Source organism: Pygoscelis adeliae, unplaced genomic scaffold (genome assembly GCF_000699105.1).
Source record: "Pygoscelis adeliae isolate BGI_AS28 unplaced genomic scaffold, ASM69910v1 Scaffold69, whole genome shotgun sequence".
Taxonomy (NCBI): domain Eukaryota; kingdom Metazoa; phylum Chordata; class Aves; order Sphenisciformes; family Spheniscidae; genus Pygoscelis; species Pygoscelis adeliae.
The window spans coordinates 5,543,609-5,571,555 of NW_008825619.1; the positions used below are offsets into that span (position 1 = coordinate 5,543,609).

The 27,947-nt window shown below is 41.8% G+C and overlaps 1 protein-coding gene across 1 annotated transcript in view; it reads left to right on the forward strand.

The window, feature by feature from the left end:
• Positions 1-492: 492 nt before the first annotated feature.
• The window catches only part of FRMPD4 (FERM and PDZ domain containing 4), a 113,641-nt gene continuing 86,186 nt past the window's right edge, over positions 493-27,947 (forward strand). The window contains exon 1 of the mRNA XM_009333397.1: positions 493-605. Coding sequence (XP_009331672.1) covers positions 568-605 — 38 coding nt within the window. The 5' untranslated portion in view covers positions 493-567. The remainder of the gene's footprint in view (positions 606-27,947) is intronic.

Here is a 27,947-nt window from a genome sequence, read left to right on the forward strand (position 1 = left end):
TGAGACAAAAAACAGTTTGCTGGCGATGAGTGTGGGTGTTGATGTTCCTTCTCGTGCCAGGTAGCGCGCCACGTGTCTGATGTGCAGCCATGTGGTGGGTGGTGTGGTTTGGTTTGGTTTGGTTCGCTGGGGTTTTTTGCCTAAAACTGTACTGAGAACTGGCATTTGACCAGGGAATGGTGATGAATGAAAATGCTCTCCATCCCTTGTACTGAAAACTACTGAAAATGAGTACTGTGGGTGTGGGACTGATTCACCTGCCAAAGGCTTGGGATCAAAGACCATTAGAAGTGACAGTGTATCTTTCCACTTACTGGGAAAATATTATGAATGTAAGTAGGCCCGCTAACCTGTTTTGGCTGCAATTTCCACACTTTGAAAGTGTTCAGATGCCAAGTGAATGTGAAATAAGTAAATTGGAAGAATAAATACAACAGACAAATCACTTTTTTTCTCTCCCCCTTTCTTCCCCTGCTCCAAAATTGCAGCCACAGGAACAAGTCTTCAGGCTGGCCTCACCCTTCAGGGACCTGGAGCTTGAACCAGGGGACACCTTATGGATGGGAGATGACGGCAAACAGAGATGGAAGAGACTACTTCATCAAGTAAGTGGGCAGTGTGAACTGTGCAGTCTGTAGCACAGCGCTGCAGCCCTGCTCGTAACTGATCTCCTTGGAATCCTAATTCCTGCTTCAGCCCTACACAGTTAAGGTTCAGCTGTTTTGATTTATTGCACAGAGATAGCTCCGACTGTACTTTACGGCACCTTGTTTTGGTACTTGGTGATTTCATTTACCCAAGAAAACGCTGGTACTGTAAGGGCCTGTAATTCGTTGAGGAATTACAACAAATGTCATTAACAATAAAAATACCATGTTTAAAGAATGAGGCAAAAGGTCAGTTCTGACTGGGACTAACAATTCTCCTCCATCTCTGCCATGTCAGCTCTTTTAGTTTGTCTAATACATTCATTATATTGGTAATGAGAAAGCGTATGTTTTGATCCTGTAGAGTTGATATCCTAATTCTTCGATTTCCCATAGTCCTTTAGCTCTGAATTTAAAGGTTGGCAAAATAAATGTCAATGTGGATGATGTGATCGTAAACAAAACTTGCTTTTCTTTTCCCAGTGAAAACTGTGCATAATTATTCTTTAAAATCACTTAAGTGGCTTGGATAAAATACAGTTTGCTGTTCTAGCAAATTTACTCTTATGTGGCTTTGGCACTTCTTCACCAAGAAGGGGTGATGGTGGTGAGTTAGCAGAACCATTGCTTGATTTTGCAGCATTAGTTGCTTTAGCTTACATTCTGTTTTAAGGCTAGCATTTTGATTCTGCTCATGTGAAGAGCTGGTATTTTTTTAATTAGTATTTCATTTTTATGTTTATTAGTCTGATTAGAAAGTTGTAGATGCCTTAAAAAGTCTTAGATGAGAATTACAATTCTTTCTTTTAACACAAAGTAAAAGGAACGGACTTATTTTAAGTTGATCATTAAAAGCCCTTAAGTCACTCAAGATCCTTCATCTGCAAAACCAGAGTTGTATGGCGTAAGAATGAGGATCCCCATTACTCTGCTTTCTCTTCCTCCCCCCTTTGCCCAGGGTGTGTGCCTTGGCTTCCTAGGAGGCATTTGCTTTTGGAGCCAAATCAGGATCTGTAACAGTGTGGTGTCCTGCAGGCTTTCAAGATTTGGAGGGATTTCAGGCCTGTCCAAATTGGAGCAAGTTGTCTGGGTTAATGAGGGCTCAAAAGCTGACTTTGAAACGTTGTTTTCTTCCTTGAACAAGTATTTGTCATGCTTTGCATGTCTGTAAGATGCCGGGTGCAGTGCTGGACAATGTGAAGCTGAATGCCAGGCACAATGTAACTGTATTAGCATGGGTTTTCTGCCTGAACTAATCAGGCTTGTCGAGAAGTATAGGTGAGCCTCCGAAGTACTGTGCAGATGTGACTCTGCTGCTTCCGTTACTCTAGTTAGTGAAGGGACCTGCACACCCTGGGTGTCTGTTTTTTCTGCAGACTGTTGGTATGTTCTCCTCTGCGTGGCTGAGATTCATTTGAACAATTAACATCCTGTTTTTGAGGACAGGCACCGCATTTGATTCCTCCTCTTTTCTCACTGGTCACATAATGGGATGCTGCACTTGTTGTGTCGCTATAAACAGCTGCAGCTTGCAGAATGCAGTGCATTAGTACTCATTAATTTTGCAATTTGGGAACGTTTTCTAACTCTCAGTAGCTAATGATTATTTTGTTTATTTTTTGGATTGCCTTTTAGTACCTTAAAGTGCTATATCCCTCTCTTAAATGCAGAAAACTGCATCTAGGAACAAAAGCCATAACAGGCAGTGCCAAATTATGCCTTAAGTAATGTTAGGCTTGTTGTTGTGTTTTGTTCTTTTCCCGTGCTCTTACGAGGTGCTTGCTCTCCGTTCTCTTTGGGGCCTGGGTCTTTCTTCCATTTTTCTCTGCGTGTGGATAGCAGACTATGTGGAAAAAAAATAAACTGCTTTAATGGGTGGAGAGAATGAGACCTCTGAGGAAGATGGTCTGCAGAAGCCTTTGATATTTTGTGCCAGACTTTCTTACCTACTGGTATCTCTGAGCAGTCTTAGGTGCAAGTTGAACAGTGCTATGTACTGTATAACTATGAGTTATAGTACCTATTCTTGTATCGAATGTTTTAAAGCAACAGCACTGGCTGTAACAAATGCACCAGCGATGTCTCCAGAGTAGTATTGCATCTTACATGAAATGACAGTCCCCCGGGATGCATTAAAAGCCAGTAACTTCAGAAACTGAACGAAACCAGGAAACCATTTGGAACCGTGTATTGCTGTACTGAATCACCAGCTATCCACTGTTACTCGTGAACGTCAGCCCTTGTAGCTACTGGGTAGTTACGTGACATATATCTTCATTTTAGAAGAATGGCCAAAGACTGAATACACTTTGTGACTTTGCCAGCAATTCCTCTGTCCTCCACAGTACCTGTCCATACAGTGCTTGTTATTTGTCCAAGGAAAAGCCCTCTCTGGCTTTCAAACTGACTGCTTTTGCAAATACTTTATGAAACTCCATAAATGAAAACACTGATTTTCTTTCCTTCATTTTTCACCCCTGGATTTTAGGAATGAAATCGTGAGATGGTTGTTGACAGTTATGTCAAGAAAGGCAGGAGAGAGATCAATGAGATAGCATTTCATATTGTCTCCAAGGCTTTTAATAGCCATACAGATTAACAAATTGCATCACACTGAAGGAGAAGAAGCAATTCAAATCCTTTGCTTGGTTTTGATTAAAGATGTATAAACCAGGTATTATCACAATGAAATGTGCGCATGAGTTCTGTACAAGCAAATAACATAAATCATAGCAACATTAACTGCTTTTTAGTTAACTAATTTACTTAGTGCCATATGTACGTATCCATTCAACTGCAAGGAGACATATTGTAATTTTGAAATTGTGGGAGGAATAGGGAATCCAGGAGAATCTTTTGGTGAAATGAAAAGTAATTATATAGTGTCGGTGCAAATGCTTTAAGGCATGAATGGGAAGAGAGGTTTATTCTAAGCAAATTTGGTTTCTTTCAAATCTCTGAAAGCCCCTATGGCCTGAGCTAATCAGGGGCAACTTCCATCGCCAGGCAGCACTTCTGTAAAAGTGTGAGAAGAGCCTTTTATCAAAATGTTTTGAGATGTCGCTATCAATTCATTATCTTTTCTCTACATATGGCACAACCGGGTCATTTTGCAAACCTCTAAAATACTCTTTCTTAAGTTTAGGCCATGGTAAATTAAAGTTTCAGAACTTTACCCATTCCCTTTTAACTTGCCACTTTTACTTGAAATAGCCTTATGAGATAAGTAATACATTTCAGTATGGGAGAACGGCAATCATCTAGTATTCTTCCAGCGTGTTTCTGTATTGCACAAGCTGTATTAAGCTGGACCTTTAATATGAAATAGTTTACAGTGTATATTTAACCATTTTAAAGGCCTGTTTTCTTTGCGTTTATGATATATACTGTGTAGTATATGATTATGAGAAATTTCTGTAACGCTAATTTGAATACAACCATGACACTTATTAAAAATGTATTTGGTGTGAGTGTAGGGTTTCAGGGAGATAGCATGCAAAGCAAGAAGGTTTTGGCTGATTTGTCCACAAAGGATTTAGCCTCATGGCAATCTCGGCTCACCTAAGTTGCCACTGCTACAATCTTACTGATTTTTTGACCTGTACATTTTTACCCTTTCCCTTGTGTCAGTCTTGCTGCATGTCGGACCTGGGGGGGAGATGATAGAGGGAAATAAACTGGCAAAAGCTAATAAAAAAATCAATCCTACAGAGAAAGCCATGAATTTTATGTCAGTTTAGCTCCCTGAGCTAGTCCTCCGCATGGTCCGGTTGAGTTGCAGAATAGTTTAGCATGGAAGAAGCCTCTGGCAGTCAGCTGGTCCAACCTCCTGCGTGGAGCATGGCTAATGATGAGCAGCATTGCTGACACAGTGAAATATCTGACTGATGTGGGAACAGGGTTGCACTCAAAGGTGCAAACTGAAGTAACATTTGCTGCCATGAAAAGTCATACCCTGTTGATTCCTATTCTGATTTTAATTATTCCTAAGATGTTAGGTACTTTGGCATTTTTGTGGTTCTGGCTTCTATCATTCAAATAAAGACCAGAGACTGTGAAATAAGATTAACTGAAGGAAAGCGTAGCCCTTCCGATGAGGACTCAAAGCAACAGTGGTCCTTGTAAGGTGTAGTGAGTTATTACACTCTTAAAATAATTTTTCAGATGGGTCTGTTAGGTCAGCTTATTGCCATATCTTTATTTGCAAGTTATGCTATTGGTCATGTTTACTTTAACTCTTGCTATTGCCTCAGAGAGGATGACAGGGTCTGACTGTGTTATCAGTTTGGTTTGCTCCCTATTTCACTCCAAGGACCCTGACCATCTGTACTTCATGCATATTAGCTTACTTCTGTGCTCCAGTCTGGAACAAACTGAGCAAACAGCTGGGACCCCAGGCAAGAAATAAAAGGAAGCACACCCAGAAGTCAAAGCCTTCAGCATTACAGCTTGGCTTGAAACCACAGGTCAGTCCCCGGAGCGCACAGCAGAGCTGGGAGAGACCTACTCGTCAGAAGTCTTTCCGAATCTTGTTATGTTAGTACGACGTGGTCGCTACACCAGTTGAAACATGTCACAACATATTTTGGTATCTTGAGCGCCTGCTGCTGTTTTTCACTGGTGCTTTTGTATTTAGTCACACTAAATTCTTCCAGACTTCTTCTAGGTGTATCTGGCAAACTTAATTCTTTTTTCCCCTAAGGCATGATATCCTGCATATAATATCAGCTCCGTGATTTTTGGCTTGTGAAATCATTACATTTTGGTTGTCCCTGCTTGGCTTAGTAGCTATGCTATTCCTGAAATATGAAATTCTTGAATGTCAGCTTTTGACCCACACATAAAACATAGGTAATGTGTTTGTGTTCTTTGGTAGCTAGTGCAGTTCACAACATCCTAAATTCTCAAAGCATACACAGTACAATATTTCCTTACAATACAGCAGTGCTATGATACTCTTGTATACTCAAATACTTAAAAACTACTAAGTTTTCGTTAGTAGTCTTCATCTTGTTCTTTCAGTGCTTGCTGTGCTTAGAAGAAGAAACTCATTCATGTTTTCTGAAAGGTGGAGTTCCTCTATGTGTGTTGCGTGCATCCTGTCTGGCCTGCATGGTCCTCCTTGTACACCCAGTTCTCATAGCTAGACAGCCATGTGGAATGACAGAACACAATCATTGATGGTATTAATGGCATATCAGTCAAGCATCCTGCTTATTAAGGGCCACTAATTTATACCAGATGCAAAACTAAGGCTCACAGCCTGCTAATCAGTTTACTTCAAAATAAGTAAGCACAGAAGAGGATCAGACCATTCAGCTTTTTTTTAATTTATTTTTATTTCTCTTGGTATGTCTAGCCCTACCCCAACCTTCTTGTCCATGTGTTCTGCAGGTTGTACATGTCTATTGGTAGTTTAGTCCCTTCCCAGAATATTTCTCTGATGTTTGCTCCGTTGGAAGGTTCTGAAAACAATCAAAGGATATAAAATATAGGGAAAGCCTTGATTGTTGTTACAGTGTTGTTCATCTTCCTGGGTTTTGAAAAGGCTGCTGTTATTTGTACCTTAAGACTGCTTTAGTACATAAGGCCGTAATGAAAGTTTGAAGCCACAGGAGCCACGTTCTGCCCCATAGGTGTGATGTTATATAGCACTTTACTGAATGCATTACATTCCTTCGTCTTTAAGTACAGAAACAATGTTGGCTCAATTCACTGGAGGATTTTTGTGGTGTTCGCAAAAATCTGAGCAACACTGCCACTGCTGCTCCATCCTCCCTCAGCCAGCGTGAGATCACTTGCACTTATGCAGGGTGTCGAAAAGAGGATTCATTTCCTTCTCTTCCCGATTCAGGTTAGGGATGTGAATGGAGGCAGTCTGTATGCCAAGATAATGCCTCAAGCCAAAGGCTGACTGTGGTGTGGCTTTTCGGGCATCTCCACTCCCAGGTGAGACGCTGAGGGAACAGGCAGTGGAATCACGCTCTCTGGCCCACTTATTCCCACGTCCCTAAAAGCAACGTCCAATGAGATTGAATGGCAGGCAGTTTAACAGTGATAAAAATAGTACAACCTATATAATTAGCAAATATAACTCTCAGCTACAGGTTACAGTAAAGCCTAAAATGCTTCCTAGGATTCAAATGTACATTTGCAATGTACATTTGTAATGAGACTTCCACTTATTAAATTACATAGGATTAAAAAAAAAATAGAGCAGATATAAAATCTTATGTTTCAGACAAGCGGGTGAGTCAGCTGCTGACTGCCTAGGGCTAGGACGAAACTTCCTGTATTAATCAGGTTATTCTATAATTACAAGGTTTCTTGCACCTTCCTCTGAAGCGGGTACTGAGTGCTGTCAGAGAAAGGATACTGGACCAGGCGGACAACAGGTCTGATTGGTATGGTGACTCTTGGTTTTTCTCTCTCTCTCTTTTTTTTTTTTTTTTTTTTAATTCCCTTGTTACTAATACGGACTGCTGATATGAATAGTGTGCTATTAGAGAAAGAGTGCTACTGTGCTCCTTTCAGATGGCATACAAATTTGCTTTCTGTTGCTAAGGGTTTGACCTGCTCAAGGACAGGATTGTATGGTGGAAGGGGGAGTGGGGCTGGAAGAGACGAGCAGCAGCAGGGACGTGCAAACACAAGTGATTGTTTAAAGCAAACCTGAATAATTAGAAAGAAGAAGGAAAATTATATAGCAACCTGTTTGTGTCAGTGGTCTGCCTAGAGACAACTCGGGCATATGGTGAAAAAGAAAGTATTGCTAAATCAGCTCAACCTCCTGAAAAGAGGAGATGATTTAACAATCGTCCTTCCTTCACAGAGAACTGTTGCTCTAGCCATAAATATGGCAGGCATAAATACAACAGACAAAATGGTGTTAATATCGACTGGGCTAAATCATTGTTATAATGGAGGGAATAATAGCAAGGAGATGCTGGTTTGTGGGGTTATTTTATTTTAACTAGAGCATGGAAAAATGGAGAGTGCATTGCATTGTAGGGCAGCTGTACCTAAGCTACTTGGTGTGCAGTAACTCAGAAGCTAGCCACAGCAGCGTGGCTCCTTCCCTATCTCCTGGCTTGCCCTTTCTGAGTCCTCTCTGCACACATGTGCAACCATCACTTGCTGAACCAGGAGGATTCCTCCCACTGGAAAGGTGGGGAGAGTTATGCAAGAAGGTATGAATGTGGGTGAGACTACTCAGAAGAGAAGAAGCTTTTGCTCAGCCTTGGGTTGCCTGGATGTAATTGTACCTAAGGTGGAGTACAGGGAATCATGTACGTTGGGCCTCTGCTGCAGCAAAGTCAGTGTTTCTAATCTAGTCCCCAGGGTTTTCTCCAAACACAAACTGGATGGGGACGCCATGAAATACAGAGAAGTATTGCATCCTGAAAACTGTTATTCTTGTGTGTTTGAAGGTGGATTAGGAAGCAGAATAAAACTTCTAGAGCAGAACCTGTATAGAAAAAAAATCAAGGTATCCTAAGCCAGTGTCACAATGTACAGAGGTGAGAAAATGGAATCCTCATTACTCTTGGAGTTCACATACTTCTGGATAGATGTTTCATATGGCATAGCAGCATCTCATCTGTGCATGACAGCATAGCATGTAAATGCATCTGTAGAAGTATTGCTTTGGTACACCAAGCTACCTTTCCTGGGAGCGTAAAACAAATTAATTCTTGTAGACAGTTTGTATGAGAATGATAGCCCCAGTCAGAGTCTGCTTTTTTGATCATCTCTCTTGTAAAACAGAGTGCGGTCCCTACAGAATCAGGATTAAAAGCGTCAAGTTCTGGTTCTGCAAAGCCATGCAGGTGGTTGGGAGAGCGGTAGGGGTTTGTAAGAAGCTATAAGGCTTATCTCGGGTCACGTGCTGGTATCCCCAATGAGGTGAACACAGAGGCTCTGCATATGAAATAGAACCAGGCTAGTTGATAGTCCTTCAAATTAAAGAGGGGAAAACAGCCCCTGAAACACCAAAAAGGTAGAGTGATCCTGCAGGCTGTACACTGGGGCCTTAGTGGCCACAAGCTTGAAAAAATAAACAAGGCAAAGCTCTCTGATACTTGGTAATGGAACTGGGACCGTTCACAGCAAAGGCTAGGTGAAAATTTCCCCCAGAGCTTCAGTTACGGCATTAAGAAAAAAATACACTGGAGCTGGGTTATAGAGCAGAACAAAGGGGTGAGAATTAAGACAGTATATTGCTGCTGTTTAAATGGCACAGTTGAAGTACACCAGTTCATCACAGTGTATGTACACAATTTAAAACGAGTTATCTAATATGTTATGCCGTGCCAGGAAATACCATATTGATGATGCTTTTCCAGCAGTCGTTCATATACTAAGGAACTGCATGCTGAGGTATATGAAAGCCAGCACTGAAGAAGCTGTATTTATCCTTTTGGCTTCATTTCTGTCATATTAATATATTTACAGTTTTCTATAAAGAAAATCAAGTATAAGCCTACTGTAAAAGGTTCTTATCTGGATTGTTATTGTAGAACAGCAAGGTAATTTGTTTTAGAATGCAAGATGATACTACCAACAAAAGCTTACTGAATTTTAATTCTCATTTAGGTTTTAATTGCCCTTCTTACAATAAAATACTGCTTAATTATACTCAAAATGCGCAGCTCCCAAATATAATGCTAAAAATCCTCATGTTATGTATGTTGTCATATATGTATAAGATTAAGGTGAAGAAATAGTTTAACTGAACTCAAATTAATCTAGTCACTGATAACAATATGACTTACTGCACTATTTTGAAAGCCATTTATCTAATGTTCGCTAGGATCCTGTGCTGTTCCACAGAAAAACTTCAATTTAAAATAAACCAATCAAACTGTGTGGCTGCGCAATTAAATATCACCATGGTAACAGGGATTAAGCACACAAGGTAAAGACCTGCTGACAGTGCAGAGATTATTTCAAGTTTCTTACTCTTCCAGCAGTAGCCAAATGAATTTACATTTTCTGTTTTGAACACTGGGAGACGTAAAATGAAAGAGATTGAGGTAGTTGTGTGGCATCTTGGGACTTCAGAGAATGTTTTCCTGACAGGGGAAGTAATTAGCTGGAATTACAAATAGGAACTCAGCAGACAGATACGAATAAGTATTTGCTCATGGGATTTATTTAGCGTTTCATAATTAAAACCTGGAGAGGCATATTATTTAGGATACAAATAGCATGGAAAAACTTTGCCGTAGTTTAAGAAATTTCACAGAGTAATAACGCCATTTTGCTTTTAATTTTTAAGTGAACCTAAGTTCATTTAGGAAAGATGGTTATTTGCAGCTCTGCTATAATGTAATGTTATTAATGTGTAATATACATATAAAGTTATAGTGCAGATAGACGTACTGATATTCAGTGAAGACATAGGATGATACTTTAATCAATCCTAATGTATTTCTGCTTGTCTCTGGCTCTATTCCTAGCTTTTTCATGTGTACTTATAAAAAATACTGGAGATACAAATCTGCTGGCTGTGGAGTTTTCAGCTTTTAGTGGTGGTGTTTAGGGTTGGTTTGTTTTTCTTTTTTCAGATTGGCTTTTGATTTGGTTGTAGGAGAGCTATTCTGAACACAGTGGTATGGTATGGTCTCTTACTGCTGCATAAAGCTGAAATACCGTGTCTAAATTGGGAGTCTTAATCCCTAAGTGTTCGGTATGATGGGGGGATGTTGTAGTCATGGGCTCTTCTGTCAAGAAATGCCTGCCGATAGTTTTGGGCTGTGCTGGTTTTTCCACGAGATCAAATTTATGAGGACGTCTTCTGTCACTCTTTTCTGTCAACCTGTGAGAAGTGGAAGAGCTACAGCTGTTCATCTTGTATTAGGCAGACGTAGACCCTGTAGCGCCTCTGCTTTCTGAATATTCGGTCAATATTTCAAGCTCTCAAGATGTTGAGATCAAGGTGTGTGCTTCCCACCAGTGCTTACTGGTCTGAGGTTGGCCTTGGGGTCATGCTGTTCTCATTCTTTGTGGTAGGATGGACTTTCCACCCTTGCAGAGAAGATCTGCTGCTTGGAAAATGTTTTAAGAGACGTGGTGGTAGATGGGCCCACAGCTGCACCTTTTCTGTGGGAATCAGAACTTGCCAAACCTGTCAGAGTGCATCTTGGTGTCTGGTTTTGATTATGGGAGTCTATACAGTCTTTGACGTCTTTGGTTCCCTATTCATTTCAAGCATAAGCTTAGGTCTCTTCGTGTAAACAGTTTTTTTAGCTCTGCTCTTCTGAAAAGACGTTGCTTCCATTTTACTAGTTGTCTGACATCCAGTTTTGTCGGCATTAAGTTAATGTCTTTCCTTGCATGTTGAGATGCAACTTGGTTTTCGCGTCTTGGGATGAAAAGCCTGTATTTAAAGATTTGTGATAAATACTGCAGTTATATCAAAAGATCATTGCATCTGGCGAGTTCCTAAAGGAGAAGATGAATACCAAGCACATTTTGTAGGAATGAGTGTAGAAAGTATCTGTTTATGGTGGCACTCTTTCGTCGTACAAAAATGCAGAAGCCCTGTTAAAGTTAGCTCCTGACATAAGCATCCAGCAAATGTAGAAGGAAGAAGTAATGAAATACTGATTAAACATAAGGTAAAATCAGAAAGTCAGGAATATATGGGAGGAGTTTCTGAAGAAACGGCTTATGAGATACAGGAGACAGTTTCTTAGGAGTGCTCTATTAGATAGCACTGTCCCTGGGCTTGATCAGGTGGGAACAACAGAGTTTTACCTGGAGTCTAAAGAGGTACTTCATGTTTCTCTTCCTGCTTATAATCCCTTTTGTACAGTGTTTTCTTTTTGCTGCTGTTTTTATTGTTTTTGTTTAATCCAGTTAGTGCCTTGAGCTGGACAGCAGAGACTGGGCAAAAGGCCATACTGATAAAAGATATTTTGGTTTGGGCCACAAGGGGCTGATTCTGGCAGCTCATAGTAATGACATGTAGAGATTTTGTTGCATGATTCCGGTTGCCAGCATCCTATTAAAATGCAGTTCCACCATTTTAACAGCGTACTAGGGAATGATGAGCTAATGGTCTACCTTTGAAAAGGAAACCTTAAAAAAGATTAGCTCAACATCGGTGTTGTGCACTGAAAAGTCGCAACTTTCCAGTTGGGAATCTTTTTTGTTAAAACATATCTATAAAAAATAGGGGTTTCCATGCCTTCAGATACGGGCCAGGATTGTGGCTAGGTCTTGAAAAGGACTTGGTTCCCCAGAGTGTCACACCGTGACTAACCAGAAGTTTCCAAAAGGCGTTGAACGATGCCTGGCCAGAGGAATCCAAACATCAGTATGCTCAAACTCCGTTTAAAAACAGTCCTGTTAGTTTCCCAACTAGAATTAATTAAAGCAAGTGCAAGCTAATGAGCAGATCATAGGACCAGCTGCTTTCATGGCGTGAGCCTTCAGGAATACAGTTCCTGAAGGAGGAACCCTATCACCTGAACATAATGTCTAATAGCTGCACAGCTGCTTTTTTCAGCCTTGCCTCTGTGACTTGCATAGGCAATTGAGCCCTGCGCCGAAAGCCTGGGCGCCGTTAGGAAGAGTCACAGGATAAGGCTTTCTGTAGAGCTGCTTGGAGCGGGAAGCTTGGTTGGGTTGGCTTGTTCCTTTTGCATAAGCTGCTTCTTCGGCAAGCTATACTCCAAGTCAACTGGCATTTCCCTCACATCCTTAGAGAGAAGGGATGTCACGACTCCACATGCTCAGGATCTGGCAACCTAAAACAAGTTAGACAGGTAGCGCTTAGCTTACTGTTACTTGATTTTGTGCTCAAATTTAAAGAATTGACCAGCTGAACCTCCAGACAAGTTTGCTCAAAAAATCATGGGTTTGGTGGTTGGGTTTTTTTGTCGTTTCTTTGGGTTTATGCTACAGGAGCACATGAAGCCTGCCACATAAAATTGGGATCGTCATGTGCTTGGTGGTTATATTTTAATTAGCAGATGCTAGAAAGACATTGACTTTATTTTCATTTTTGATTGCAATGCTGAAGTATGGTAAGATTAAGTGAATTTTTCAAGGAGGGATTTACTGCCACCCTCTCCTCCCCAAATCTGTGTCAAAACTTGAGAATTGCATGCAAATTTTTTTCGTAACTACCGTTCAGTGACAAATTAAAAAGCTAAGGCATCCACATGTTGCCAGGCTAAGAGTTATGCCATATTTGAAAGTCATAATGATGTTTTCATGTAAATATTAATGATAGACAGTGATTTTCTGTAGAGGCTTTGGCTAGATTTACATAGAATACAACACAAATGCTTGTGCTACATGGAAGATAAACCAATAGGCATTCCCTACTGAGCTTTTAAGTTATTTGGACTGCCTGCCATTCTCAGGCTATCATAAAGCTCAGCATGGACTATCTGAAAATTTATTTGGCTTCTCAAGCAGGTTTTACAACTCAGCCTAATCTCTCTGCTGCAACAGCTAGGCTGCTACTGGCATCTGACTTTGCTGCTTTAAAATTACTTTAGTATATTTGTGCAAGACAGCAGGTGCAGGTGGTCTAATGGCTGCATTACAGACAGGCCACCACTTTCAACAGATCTGAAAATTCTTGTTTTTACTGGAGAGCTAAATGTGGATGTATGTGAGACTAAGGGGGATTCTCAGGGAAGAAACTCAGAAGGAGAGGAGAGAGGCAGAGAAAGCCAGGAGTGTTTCATTCCTTATGAAAATACCAGTTTCAAGATTCAGCGTGATGGCATAGAGGGGTTTGTGTGTGTGTGTGTGTGTGAGAGAGAGAGAGAGAGATCTCTGTGTGTGTGTGTATATACACAAATATATATGTCCTCCATTTGTACAATGATTCTTGCTGATAATAAGATCTGTAAAAAGTGTGTTACATTTTTGGAGAAGACATTTTTAATCATCTGGATTTATATTCTAGTTTATAAAATCTCAAATCTCACAGTGATGTGCATGCACCTGTAAAACTGGGGGAAGAGAGGCATAATTAGCTGAATAACCACATCAGTAGAGAAACTGCAAAAAAGCAACAAATGTTCAAAGAAAGGTTAAAAGGACTGGCCAACACAGAAAGCTTCTTGTGAGGCAGAAACTGGAGGGCTGAAGTGAGATTTGCATAAATTCAGCCCGAGTTGCTTCTTAAAAAAACCTGTTAAAACACCTTGCAAGTGGCTCTTTATCCATATAAAGGATAAGCAAAGGAGGAATGGGGGATTCTGTGTAGAGAACATATACGAATACAGTAAAATTCAAAGATGCGATTGAGCATTAATAACAAAATCTTCCCGATTATCTAGAAGTATGTGTTCAAAATGGCTGAGGAGAGGAATCTTGATTTATTAGCTGAATTGCTGAGAGACATTCATGTGTTGTCAGTTGGCTATGTCAATGGTAAATGCCATTGTGGAGATAGGGAAGTATTATTAATTGTGGCTAGACGTGTTTCAGAGGGGGATTCAAACAAAAGCAGAAAATGCTGTTAGGATGATTAGGGGAGGGGAAAAAAAAATCATTATATAAGGGGAGACTAGAACACATAGATTTGTCTAATACAGCAAAACTAAGATCAAGAAGCAATAAACACCAGGAAGAAATGAGACCTGTTTAAAACAAAAAATAATTTGTGGCAAAGAACTAAAGGGACTATATGTTTAGATTGCAAGGGAGAAGACCCTTAAACATTAGAGCAATGGAGTTAATTCCCAAGCTTTCAGTTATAGCACTGGATTGAATAATCTGAAATGGGTTTATGCTGATCATTGGTAAATACTTAAGGGAGGTTATATGATACAGTCTATATGAAACAGTGTGAAATAGCAAGGGGTGGGAGATGATGGCAAACCAGATCTCTTCCATTCCTATTTTCCTGTGAGTCAAGTGACACTTTATTTGTTTCTTCAGCATGTAAATTGTGAAATCTGAGCAACATGTTTGCAAACCAGGCTTTAATCCACTGCATGCCCTTGGAACCTTTTGCAGATATTAATGAAGCACATTTAATTTTCTCTGTTAGACAGATTACTCAAGGCAATTTAGATTACCATAAAAAGTGGAATAAAGATCAGTGTTTTTAGTAAGTGTATGGGTAATAAAAATACTTAAATGGAATGATATTCAGGGAGATGATATGATTTGACTAGGCTTTTAGATAACTGTATAAATGCTCTTTTCTAAATGCTGTCACAGAATGATGAATTATAACTATTTTAAAAAATGCTTTCATTGAAAGGTAGGAGAGGAAATATTTTTCCTTAAGTGTTTTTACATAATATCAACAAATTGGTTTTCTTTTTCTGGAAAACAGACGTTATCATCAATCTTATTAAAGTGAAAAACACTGAAGTGGGCTGCAAATATAAGGACAAGTTCAATGAATCAGCAATATTTTTTGCTGGCAGTTTTGAGTTTTATACTGTGGTCTGATAATAACAGAGATGAGTTATTAATTTCATCAGGATATGTTGGCTGTTCTCTTCTGCTCACCTATATAAAACAGTAATCACTAGTATCTGATATCATTTTTTTGAAGCGCCATTTAGGGAATCCAGTTGCTCGTGTGAACTTCTCCATAACTATGTTAAATATATTAAATGATGTAAGGGCTGTGAGCTTTCTGAGTGAGTAGGCTTCTAGTGCCGATAATATGGTAGTGCTTTGGAAATGTGCTAGTTTGACAGCTCTTCAGAGACTCAAAAAACAACAGTTTGAATTCATTTGGCACGTATATGGCACAAGTTGCCAAAGCCTCCGCAGTTCAGGCATCCTGTGTAATAATAAAGTTCTTTCACCTAACACTACAAGTTACCTTCACACAGGTTGTTGGATTTGGTTTTTGGTGGTTTTGTTTGTTTTAAAAACTGACTTTTATTTTAAGTGTTCAATATCAATAGCATACTTTTCTTGGCAGTTACAGACAACAGTTTCCTTGAACAGGCCCGTCAATGACTTGGGATGTTGCAGTGCAGGCCCTACATTACCTACCACAACTACCCAAGGAAGAGCTGCACTTAGCGCACATTCTAAGGAAGTGTAGATGTAAAGTAGAGTCAAACAAGTGATGGTATTGGAGCAAGACAACAGGCTACGTGTGGTCAGCATGTTCTGGTGTATATTTTACATGCTGCACCAGACCTCCTTTCTAACTGGGCCAATGTCTTCTTTCCCTCCTTATCCTAACGTATAGAATACTAGTGCTTTTTATGCGTTCTCAGTCCTTTCATTCTTATCTCATATATTTTATATGTTATTGTTTCAATTAAAGTAGGACAACTGAAATAATGCGAGTCAAATGTAGAAGATGCTTTAAGAGAGGACAAGTCGGTGTCCCTCTAGACCAAAGGGGATTCCTCCCGTCCCAGTCTGGTACCACCAGGCTGCTGCAGTTCTCCATCCCCACGTCCAGCTCACAGTGAGGCTGAGCATGCAGTGCACGTGCGTGCACACACACACACGCTCAGTACAGACACAGCCAACCACCAGAGTCATGCGTACAGGCAACCAGTGCCTTTATGGGCACCACATCAACACCAACAGTATGCACATAAACATGACTGGTGCAAACGGCCTGATCCTGCTCTTATGCATCAGCAAATGAGGGTGCTTGCTGTTGGGCCATGCATACACATGCACACACAACCTCCCCATGTATGTGCAGAAATGGTTCTCTCCAGTAGCGGATCCACAGCTGTGGTCTTCCCCACAGCAGACTCTTGGCCCCGGTCTCTGCAGTGTCGCACCCCTGATTACTTTTCCCCATTGGTTCCACTTCTGTGACATCTGTACCTAAATTTGGTGTTTGTGACACCATCACCTAGATACCGTTCAGCCGTATGTAGTAAGACCGAGACAGTCCCCTCGGCACTGTTGGCCTTGCAGGTTCAGCTCCCTAAGGGTTGGCAGGGCTTCCCTCCGACGTGGTCATCTTTCACATGGCTCCCCCTCACCTGCCCGTGAAACCCAGCCAGCCCTCACAGGGCTCTCTGTAACTTTTGGCACTTCTTATTCTGCTGTGTGTTACAGCCAGCTGTTTCTCTTGACATGCCCAGTAGTTTTTCATGGTCAATTAGCTGAACCTCAATCTCTGTTCATTAAAAAAAGAAAATAAAAATGATCCATTATGAAAACTGAAGTCACTGTGTTTACTGTGTGGTCCCAGGAGGTGTCAATTCCAAATTTTGTCAATAACCATCAAACTCTGGGGAAAAAAAAGATGGCATAATATGTCATAAGTTAGAAGAAAGGTTTTGGGTATCCTTTTTTCAGTGATGTTTGGATTCTAATTTTGCATTATAACTCTTGTATTTGAATTCTTGCTAGCAGTACTTCAGGAACTCTAATATTTTTATTTATATGTGCTTTCTCTCCAGCAAATGAGGATTGCTATCTAAGCCAGATAATGTAGATATTTGAAAAGGTATACTGCTTTATGCATGTTACAAAATCTCAGAAAATCTAGAATGACATTTCCAGGCTCTGCTTGGTCTCATTCCCTTTACAAGGGCTGCTGAATACCTCTCATCTGCAGGCCTTTTTTAGCTATTTATAACTTTACCATGCTTTCCTTGACTGAGCTGAAATTTTTTGTTCCCTTTGCTTTTCCGAGACCTAATTGGTATTTTGAAAAACATCATCCCTTTCCTGGAAAAACAGAAGTTGTTTTGCCAAAGGTCATTACAAAGTTTGGTTCCTAGTCTTTCGGATGTTTGAAAGGTGACCCACGCATCACCTTTCAGCCAGGGATGTCATTTCTGATGTTGCTGTGAAGTTCTCCCATGTTAAGAGCCTTCTGTAAATTTTAGAAATTGCCATGCTGAGTAAAATGTGGAAACTGAAATCTCCAAAAGAGCATCCACACAGCGTGTCCAAAAATTGCATGGCTAGAAAGACATATGCCAATAATGACTGCTAGGCATCAGAATGGAGAGCTGACGAGGAAGCTAGGGAAGTGTAGAGACAATACAGTTTGAGGAGTAACTGGTGTGAATGGCAACACTTGGATTACCTGAGTACAAGACAGTCATTAGGAAACAGGAGAAGAGGAGGATTAGATGGAGAAGAATTGGTCTGACAAAGAGTTGGGATGTGGTAAGATGGAGGACAGAGGAAGTAACGACATCTGTAATTTTTTTTGTAACACAGTGGAGTTGACTCATGATCCGGTTATGACATGTAATAATCCTTGCTACGGTTCTGCAGAATTTAGTTCCTTAGATGTTGGTCTAGACGCTGTCTGGTTTTATTATAAATTCTTTGCTTATAAATTCTCTGTATTTATGTCTGTCAAATGGGTAGGGGCATTAGGTCTGCAACATGAATGTTAATATTTTACCTTGTCAAATGCCCAAAACACATAGCCATGTGTTATAAGCAGATATATAGCCTACATTATTAAAACATTAGGAGAGTTCAGGAGTGGCATGAGATGAGTTAAATATTGCAATTCTTGATAACTGAATCAAAATTTGTCTTATAAAATGATATTATTTAGTTGTCCTGAAATGTGACTGCTAGTAGTTCTAAAGTATTCATTTCATGCTGTGTTGCTGCCTTTCACAGAGGTGTTATTAATATTTTAATTACGTATACCACTGCCGCTGGCAATATGAGGCCACAAGATGAATACGACAATACAACTCTCCTGTACAGACTACATTTGTGTTGTATGTTATTATAGACCTTTAATTACAATTGTATAAAATCTGTTGTTGAATTTAGGCATCAGCTGTCATCATAGCAGATAAAGAGCCAGATTCTCTGCCATAAGTCAGCTTAGCTTCATTAATGTCAGCAGTCTCCTACTGATTTACACCAACAGAGATGACACAAAAGCACTTGTTGTATTTTACTGCCTCTCCCATGAGTTGTGCTATTGCAGTGTTTCATGGCTCCTAGAATAACTGTTGATTCTCCTCCCCCCCCCCCCCCCCTTTCCCTCCTTTTTTTTCTTTTTTTTTTTCAGCCACTTGAGCTTGAAAATATCCTTTCCTAGTTTAAGTGTAGAAAAGGGTTTGGTACTGTGGTGTTTTTCTGTAGCTATTGCTGAGGCATTTTAATTTTTACTTTTTAATTGGAGATAATAGTCGAAGTGTGTTTTGGGCTTTTGTGAATGGTAAGCTGGCTGCCTGTAGCCTTTCTGGCTTCGTTCTGCAATCAACCACACTTTAATGTTTATGGCTGTGAATGGATGTCCTTTCAGCCCTATAGTAGAACCCAAACTGCAAATAACTGAGCACCTGTTTTGCTTAATTAGGCCTGCTGAGTTCATTATGGGGACCTTGATGCACTGCTCTCAGCTAAGTGTGTTATGGGGTCATTTTGCTGCATCGGGGTCTCAGTTGTGACTCATGAAGAAAAAAGACCTGGTCAAAAAACAGGGATCTGCCTGCACTGCGGTCACGGCAATAGCTACTGTGAATCCTGTGGTCAGCATATCCCAGTCAGCCTTAAATGAGCTCGCTCGGGTACCAGTACAAATCTTGCTATGGCAGCACCAAGTTTAGACTGATGTGAAGCCGGGCAGATTAAACCTCTGCTGTGCTGTGCTCTGCAATGCAGCAGCCAGGCTTCCCACGGTACCCGAGCGCACTGGCTGAAAGCTGTATAGGTTTCAGGCTTCTCACAGCTCACTACTCAGGTCTTCACTTTTACAGATAGTTGTCCTTAATGATGGGCTCAATTTCAGCCTGACCTGTCTTCTGATGAAAATACTCTCTAGGGACGTAGTGGTCTTTTCTGCATGGGAGAGTCTCATATATTTTGTTACAGTTAACAGGCTCCGTGAGAACTTGCAGCTATATTCTGTGAATAACTGGTTTTTTCAGCTTGGTTGCTATTTTGGATCAAATAAAATACAATGTGTATTACTGTTTCTTCTCTTCCTGGTTGTTCCCTGACTGGAACAAAAAGTACTCCAACATTTACTTTCTTCTACACAAAATAGGCCATTCAGAGCTAAATTCACAAAACTGCCTGAAGACAGGAAACTGCATTTGCTTTTCGAAGTGATTCATGCCTTCATGTTGGCCAGTTTTGTCCTCTGCCTGGTGAGGTAAGCCCACGATTCCCGTTTCCCTTGCAAGATCACCCAGCACTTGGCGTTCCTGGTCACGATGGCACTGTTTCACGTTGCATAAACATGAATGAAATGCTAACTGAAGCAGAGGTGGGACCAAGTATGACACTTATCAGATGAGTCATTTGGCCTTGCTTCAGTTTGCATGTGCGTAATGTTGTGATGAGACTTAACCGATGGACTTCACAATGCAGCCTTATGCTAAGCAGGTAACAGTCAGTCTTCCTCCGGTACTGCGGGAGCTTGCTTGGTGCCCAGACCCTGGGAAGCTGAGGAAAAAGCTGTTTCTTTCCAGTCCCTGAGACTGCTTCTCCTGGGCAGGAGTGAGTCCAGTCTGAGTCCCAGATACTTTTCTCCTCTGATGGTCTTGAGTTTTTAGCTCCTCTCCTGTTGATCCCCAGAACAACACTTTAGCAAGATCAAAATCTGTACCAGAACCCATAGCAGTTAAAGCGGGACCAGCTCATTGCTTTCCAGGACTTTGGTTTTATGGGGGAACTGAGGGACTGCATCTCAGTTGTCCTCTCTTTTGTACTCTCCTATGGGAAATATTAGGAGGCAGAGAGCAGCTGCGTCACTTTTTATGGATACTGATAAATGAAGAAAAAACAGTGTTGTGCACATGTAGTGAATGTGAAAATGCAGTAAGGTCTGTTCTGACCTTTAGAGAAACCTTCTTTGCTACAGAATAAGCACTTGGTCTTCAACATATTTCTCTGAAGGCTCTTTTTGGAGATCAAATAATTATTTTTCCATTAGTGAAGTGGAACAAAATCCCACCTTTTAGACTGAAGGCAAGAGAGGAGTCTGAAATGATTAAAACAAAGTTATAAAAATTAACTACCTTGCAACAGACCATAGTTTGTTTTAATAAACCTTCTACTGACTTGCATTAAAAGATCTTGTTTTTAATTTCTCATGCAAAATTGCTTATAATTCAATGATTTATTCCACAGATACCCCCAAAACATTTTTTCAAAATTAATGTTGTATAAGTCTCTTTTACCCCAAACACTTGTATTATTTCTTCATTTTTCACATTCAGTAAGTTGTGGGGTTTTTTTTAAAGTAACCACTAATTTGGCATGTGTGCTATAAAGCCTCAAAGAGGGCAGTTCAGAGCTTGTGGAAGTGTGAAGTATTTAGTGTTTATCTTAAGAAAAGAAGCATTCATCCTTAGGCATCTGAAAAATCTTGACTTGTGGTCAAGCATATCTTAATCAAGGTAAACATGAATAATAGTAATAATAGTTGTTATTTTTTCTTATTCTGGGTCCAAGTATATAGCTAATGGCTAACACACACCATTACTTTTTGTTGCCAACATCATGTCTTTCCTTAGGGGATGTAGTGTTTGGGAAATAAAGTCATACATCCCATATCTGATTTATGTTCATATACATACATATGTATATATACAAAAAGCATGGCCTTTCTTTGAGGTAGTTAACTATAAAACTAACTTATTACAAATCCTTGTTTGGCCTACAACGCGCAGCAGCACTTTGCTCATACACTGTCTTGTATTTAATCTGTATTATGTGGTTTGTTCCATTCAGTTCCATTTATTTTATAAAAGTACTTTGGGCTGTGTTATTTGGCCTATACGGAGTAATGCAAGCTATTTTTAAAATGTGTATCTAAGGTTAGAGATGAAAATGTTATTAGATACTATAATGCTTTGCATTTGCAGTGAGGCTGTATATAGAAATAACCAGTAGATTTTTTTAGGTTAACCTCAGTACTTTTATTACCGAATAGCTGTGAGCAGAAGCATGAAATCTCTGTGTTTTCATTATAGGTTGCTCAAAGGCATTTAATAGAACAGCAGAGAGTGTTCTTTATCTGCTTGTTCCCCTGTTTAGCATATACATAGTAAAGCCTTACAGGAAAAAGTAATCAGAGTTATAAATTAGTCATTTTTAATTTTGGTATGAGAGAGGTTTTTGCAATATAAGCTTTGGGTTTTGCCTAGGAAAAAATATTTCTTTATAATGCTTATCTGTGCATCTAAGTGAGACTGTAAGTACAACTTTGCTGGCTCAGACCAGAAGTCTGTGCAGCCTGTGTTCTTTCATCTGACAGTGGGCAGTATCTAGCAGCAGATGCTTAGGTAAAGAGTCTAAAGAAAAGTTGACTGGCCAGCCTGGTAAGAAAAGCTTTATAGTAGGAAAGATGGAGGAGATTCCTCAACAGTCGAGGAGGTGGAAGTGGCAGGCATGCCAAGGGCCTGGGGTGATGGGAACAGAAGGGCTGTTGTGGTTTAACCCCCAGCCACCAACTGAGCACCACACAGCCGCTTGCTCAACTCCCCCTCGGTGGGATGGGGGAGAGAATCGGAACGGTAAAAGTGGGTATCCTCCTAACTCGTGGGTTGAGATAAAGGCGGTTTAATGGGCAAAGCAAAAGCCGTGCACGCAAGCAAAGCAAAACAAGGAATTCATTCACTCCTTCCCATCGGCAGGCAGCTGTTCAGCCATCTGCAGGAAAGCAGGGCTCCATCACGCGTAGCGGTTACTTGGGAAGACAAATGCCATCACTCCAAACGTCTCCCCCTTCCTTCTTCTTCCCCCAGCTGTATATGCTGAGCATGACATCATATGGTGTGGAATGTCCCTTTGGTCAGTTGGGGTCAGCTGTCCTGGCTGTGTCCCCTCCCAACTTCTTGTGCACCCCCAGCCTACTCGCTGGTGGGGTGGTGAGAGAAGCAGAAAAGGCCTTGACTCTGAGTCAGCACTGCTGAGCAGTAACTAAAACATCCCTGTGTTATCAACACTGTTTTCAGCACACATCCAAAACATAGCCCCATACTAGCTACTGTGAAGAAAATTAACTTTATCCCAGCCAAAACCAGCACAAGGGTCATGGCAATCAACAACACAAGGCTGAAGTAGAATCACCTGAAGTGCATAGGCTTGTAAAAAAGAAAGTGCCTGTGGGACAGCCCTTACGTGGAAAGCTCTCATGCCCTTTCTGGGGAATTGGCATTCTTGGGTCCTCTCTGAAATGCCCTCCCCCCCTAATTCCCACAGCAGGGGAAACAAACAGGAGGAATGTGTGTGTGTATCCGTGTGCGGTTCCAGGGCTATAACCTCATCGGGGTCATGGAGACGCATTGGGGTAGCTCACACAACTGAAGTGCTGCAATGGAGGGATACAGGCTCTTTGGGAAGGACAGGCTGGGAGGGCAGGGAAGGGGAGTTGTACTTTATGTGAAACAGCAGCTGGGAAGCAAGGAGCTCTGCTGTGGGCATGGGTGGTGAACCACCTCAGAGCTTGTGAGTCAGGATTGGCAGGTAAACCAACATGGGTGATAATGTAGTGAGTGTCTGCTATAGGCCACCTGATCAGGAAGAAGTAGACGAGACCTTCAGACAATCGGAAGTAGCCTCACGTTCACATGCATGAGGACCATGGGGAACTGAACCACCCTGGTACCTGTTGGTATGCAACATGAAGCAACAGTTTTGTGGCACAGCTGATTGAGGATTCGAGAGGAGATGTTTTGCTGGATGTCATACCTACAAACAAAGAAAGGCCAGTTGGGGATGTGAAGGTCAGGAAGAGCCTTGGCTGTAGTGACCATAAGATGGTGGAGTTTAGGAGCCTGAGCAGGGCAAGAAACAGGATCACAGCCTAAGACTTTAGGAAAGCAGGCTTTGGCCTATTTAGGGATCTGCTTGGAAGAATCGTATGCTATCCCATGGCCCTGGAGAGAAGAGCAGTCCAAGAGAGCTGGCTGATCTTCAAGGATAACCTTCTCCAAGCTCTAATGGCATCCATCCCAACAATCAGGCAGCCTGCATGGGGATGAACAAGGAACTCCTGACTAAACTCAGACATAAAAAAGAAGTCTACAAGAGCTCGAAGCAGGGACAGGTGACCCAGGAGGAATACAGAGACACTGTCCAATTGTGCAGGGATGGGGCCAGGAAAGCCAAAGCCCACCTGGAGTTGAATCTGGCAAGTGATGCAAAAGGCAACAAGAAAGGATTTTACAAGTACATAAGCAGCAAAAGAAAGTCTAGGGAAAAGGTGGGCCGACTGCTAAATGGTGCAGGGCCACTGCTGACAGAGGGCACGAAAAGGCCAAGGTACTCAACGCCTTCTTTGCTTTAGTCTTTTCTGGTAAGACTGGCCTTTAGGAATCCCAGACCCCTGAGACCAGAGGGAAAGTCTGGAGCAAAGACAACTTGCCCTTAGTGGAAGATGATCAGGTTAAGGAACGCTTAAACAAACTGGACGTAGACAAGTCCATGGGACCTGACAGATTGCCCCCATGAGTGCTGAGGGAACTGGCTTATGTCATTGTGATGCCATTCAGTTATCTTTGGAAGGTCACGGGAATTGAGGAGGGTTCCTTATAGTAGGAAGAAAACAAGTACCACTTCTGTCTTCCAGAAGGCAAGGAGGAGAATCTGGGGAACTACAGGCTGGTCAGCCTCACGTTGATCCCTGGGAAGGTGATGAAGCTACTAATCCTGGAAATAATTTCCATACTCAGGAAGGACAAGAAGGTGGTCCGGAATAGTCAGCATGAATTTACAGAGGGGAAGTCATGCTTAAGCAACCTGACAGCCTTCTAAAATGATGTGACTGGCTTGATGGATGAAGGGAGAGCCGTGGATGTTGTTTACTTTGACTTTAGTGAGGCTTTTGACAGTCTCCCATAACATCCTCATAGACAAGCAGATAAAGTAAGGGTTAGATAAGTGAGGTGGATGGAAAAATGGCTGGATGGCTAAGCCCAGAGGGTTGTGATCAGTGGAACAAAGTCCAGCTGGAGGCCAGTCACTAGTGTAGTACCCCAGGGGTTGATTCTGAGCCCAGTATTGTGTAACATCTGCATTAATGACCTGGAGGATGAGGCAGAGTACACTCTCAGCTGTTTTGCAGATGGTAAAAAAAACCAAACTGGGAGGAACTGATACAGTAGTTGGGTGTGATGCCATTTGGAGGGACCTTGACAGGCTGGAGAAATAGGCAGGCAGGAACCTGATGAAGTTCAAGAGGGTAAACTGCAAAGTCCTGCATCTGGGGAGGAACAACCCCATGCACCAGTACAGGCTGGGGACTGACCGTCTGGAAAGCAGCTTTGCAGAAAAGGATGTGGGGATCCTGGTGGACACCACATTGAACACGAGCCAGCAATGCACCCTCGCAGGAAAGAAGGCCAACAGCCTCCTGGGCTGCATTAGGAGCGTTGCCAGCAGGTCAAGTGAGGTGATCCTTCCCCTCTATTCAGCACTGGTGAGGCCACACCTGCAGTGCTGGGTCCAGTTCTGAGCTCCCCAGTACAAGGGAGACATGGACATACTGGAGAGAGTCAGCAAAGGGCCACAAAGATAATGAAGGACTGGAGCATCTCTCCTATGAGAAAAGGCTGAGAGAGCTGGGACTGCTCAGCGTGGAGACGGCTCATGTTCAGCCGGCTGTTGACCAACACCCCCAGGTCCTTTTCCGCCAGGCAGCTTTCCAGCCACTAACATCTGCATTAATGACCTGGAGGATGAGGCAGAGTACACTCTCAGCTGTTTTGCAGATGGTAAAAAAAACCAAACTGGGAGGAATTGATACAGTAGTTGGGTGTGATGCCATTTGGAGGGACCTTGACAGGCTGGAGAAATAGGCAGGCAGGAACCTGATGAAGTTCAAGAGGGTAAACTGCAAAGTCCTGCATCTGGGGAGGAACAACCCCATGCACCAGTACAGGCTGGGGACTGACCAGCTGGAAAGCTGGTTGGCAGAAGAGGACCTTGGGGACCCTGCTGGATGCTAAACCTGACCGTAAGCTAGGAATGCACTCTCATGGCAAAGGTGGCCAACAGCATCCTGGGCTGCATTATGAAGAGTATTGCCAGCAGGTCAAGGAAGGTGATCCTTCCTCTCTGCTCAGCACTAGTGAGGCCCCATCTGGAATGCTAGGTCCAGTTTGGGGCTCCCCAGTACAAAAGAGACATGGACTTACTGGAGTCCAGCGCAGGGCCACAAAAATGATTAAGAGACTGTCATATGAGGAAAGGCTGAGAGAGCTGTGACTGTTCAGCCTGGAGAAGAGAAGGCTGAGAGGGGATCTTATCAATGCATATAAATACCTGGTGGGAGGCAATGAAGAAGAGGAACCCAGGCAGGGCAAGAGGCAGGGGGCACAAATAAAAGCACATGGAATTCCATGTGAACAAAAGAAAACCCTTCTTTTATGCGAGAGTGGTCAAACACTGGCACAGGTTGCTCAGCCCAGAGAGGTTGTGGAGCCTTCATCTTCAGAGGTATTCAAAACCCAGCTGGACACGGTCCTGGACAACCTGCTCTAAGTGACTCTGCTTGAGAACGGGGGCTGGACTAGATGATCTCAAGAGGTCCCTTCCAGCTTCAATTGCTCTGATTCTGTAACTTCCCTGATACACCTTCCCATCTTCCAGCAATCTGTTAGTGTGAGGCTTCCTGTGCAGAAGTTGTGCTTAAAGGATGTGTTTGCGTTTTGACCAGAAATCGGTTGACTGTTGTTAGATGTATTTAAAGGCCCATGTTTATGGATCTTTCTACACATGATACTTCTACTAATGTTGCACATAGAATGAGACACAGGATGATGGTAGATTTAACACCCCAAAACTTCTGTTATCAAAGCTTTTATTGCTGTTATCAATTAATTTGCACTAAAGCTGCTACAGACTTTCTCAACAAGATCCTATCATTCTAGACACTGTTGAGTTGGAAGCCCCTGTAAATTAAGCAGTACTGCATGATGTTTGCAGGGATGAGAACTTGACGGGGCTGTACAGCCCAATTGTTAGAATGGTCCTCGGCATGCTTTTGCATGTGCCACTTTACGCTTTCCCAAATAAATCCTGGCCATAGGTTGGGATTTGGCATGGGCTGTGGTCTGTCCCCACAAAGCTTTTTGGACACGGTACATTTTGTTGTGGAGGTTAAGAGAATAGCTACAGTGGGAACTACAGTGCAGTAATAACGTTGGCACAGGCTGTTCAGTGCCGCTTGCTCTCGGCGCCAGGGAACAGCCTCTGGCATAACTAATTTATTAGTATTGCTATAGTGACAGAAATGTTCTCAGGCCAATAGTGCTTGCATATTATTTGGAAGTACATAACAGGGAGGTGGGGGATACGGGGAGTCTTCTAGTTCATTTCCAGAACAAGACTGGTTATCTATTGAGAAATACCTGGGGAATGAAAAATGAGGAAGTACTTGGAGAACACTTCTATCTTAGTAAAACTCAATTTTCAGTTTTCACTATATATGAATATCCATTTTTGTCGGTAATCCAGCTGGCTGAAGTTATTTTTTGCCAAAGGAGAGTTTCTGTTTCCTAGAGAACCCACGTTAAAGAAATTATTTCCTTTCAAGGCTCGATAAAGGATACTTTAAACGCATGCTGTGTAAACTTGAAGAGGTGCACTATGTTGTCATTGAATCTTACAAAATGTCTGATGTGTAGTGTTACTACCGAGCTGCTTGAGGCTTTGCATTGGTTAAAAATTACATGGCAACCCACAGCCACTGTGGCCATCCACAAAGGCAGTGCCTGTCAATGGTAAGCTTTGGCAGGTGAGAGCAACAGTGCTGACAGGGGCAGGTATACTTAAAGGAGAGATTTATCATCTGAATGGGAGAGAGAGACAGTGAATGGGTTTGTTCTCAAGCTTGATTTATGTGCCACTGTATCTTGCTTGGCACCTTATTGTTATAATGAATTATTCCTTTAAAGTTGCTTAGAACACCTTAGAAATTCCTTTAAGATACGCAGGCACGTGTTGGCTCTGTATTTAGTCTCACGATTAGTTAGTTATACCATACTTTTGATAAACACGAGCAAATCACCAGAACTTTTCCATGGAAATTAACCCTTGTCATTGAGGCAGAAAATGCCTTCTGGTTACCTATCAGTTGTATTAAAGAGGAGATCTAAAATATGGCTGTCTGCTTTTGATTGTTGTGAGCAAGGTTGTGGCATGTTACACTTTTGACACGTGAAAGTAACCAAATCATTTGTAGCACCATGGGTTGCAAAGCAAAGGGGCGTAGAAACTTCATCCATCCAGAAGCTTCAGAGGGCTGTATAGAAAGCTTCATCTGCTTTCCATATATGATTTATCATGATCTGTAGCTGATTTACTGAACAGAGCAGCCAAGCAATACCTTCCAGCTGATATGTTCCGATATTTATGGTTGAATTTAATCTGATCTAAGATAAGGCA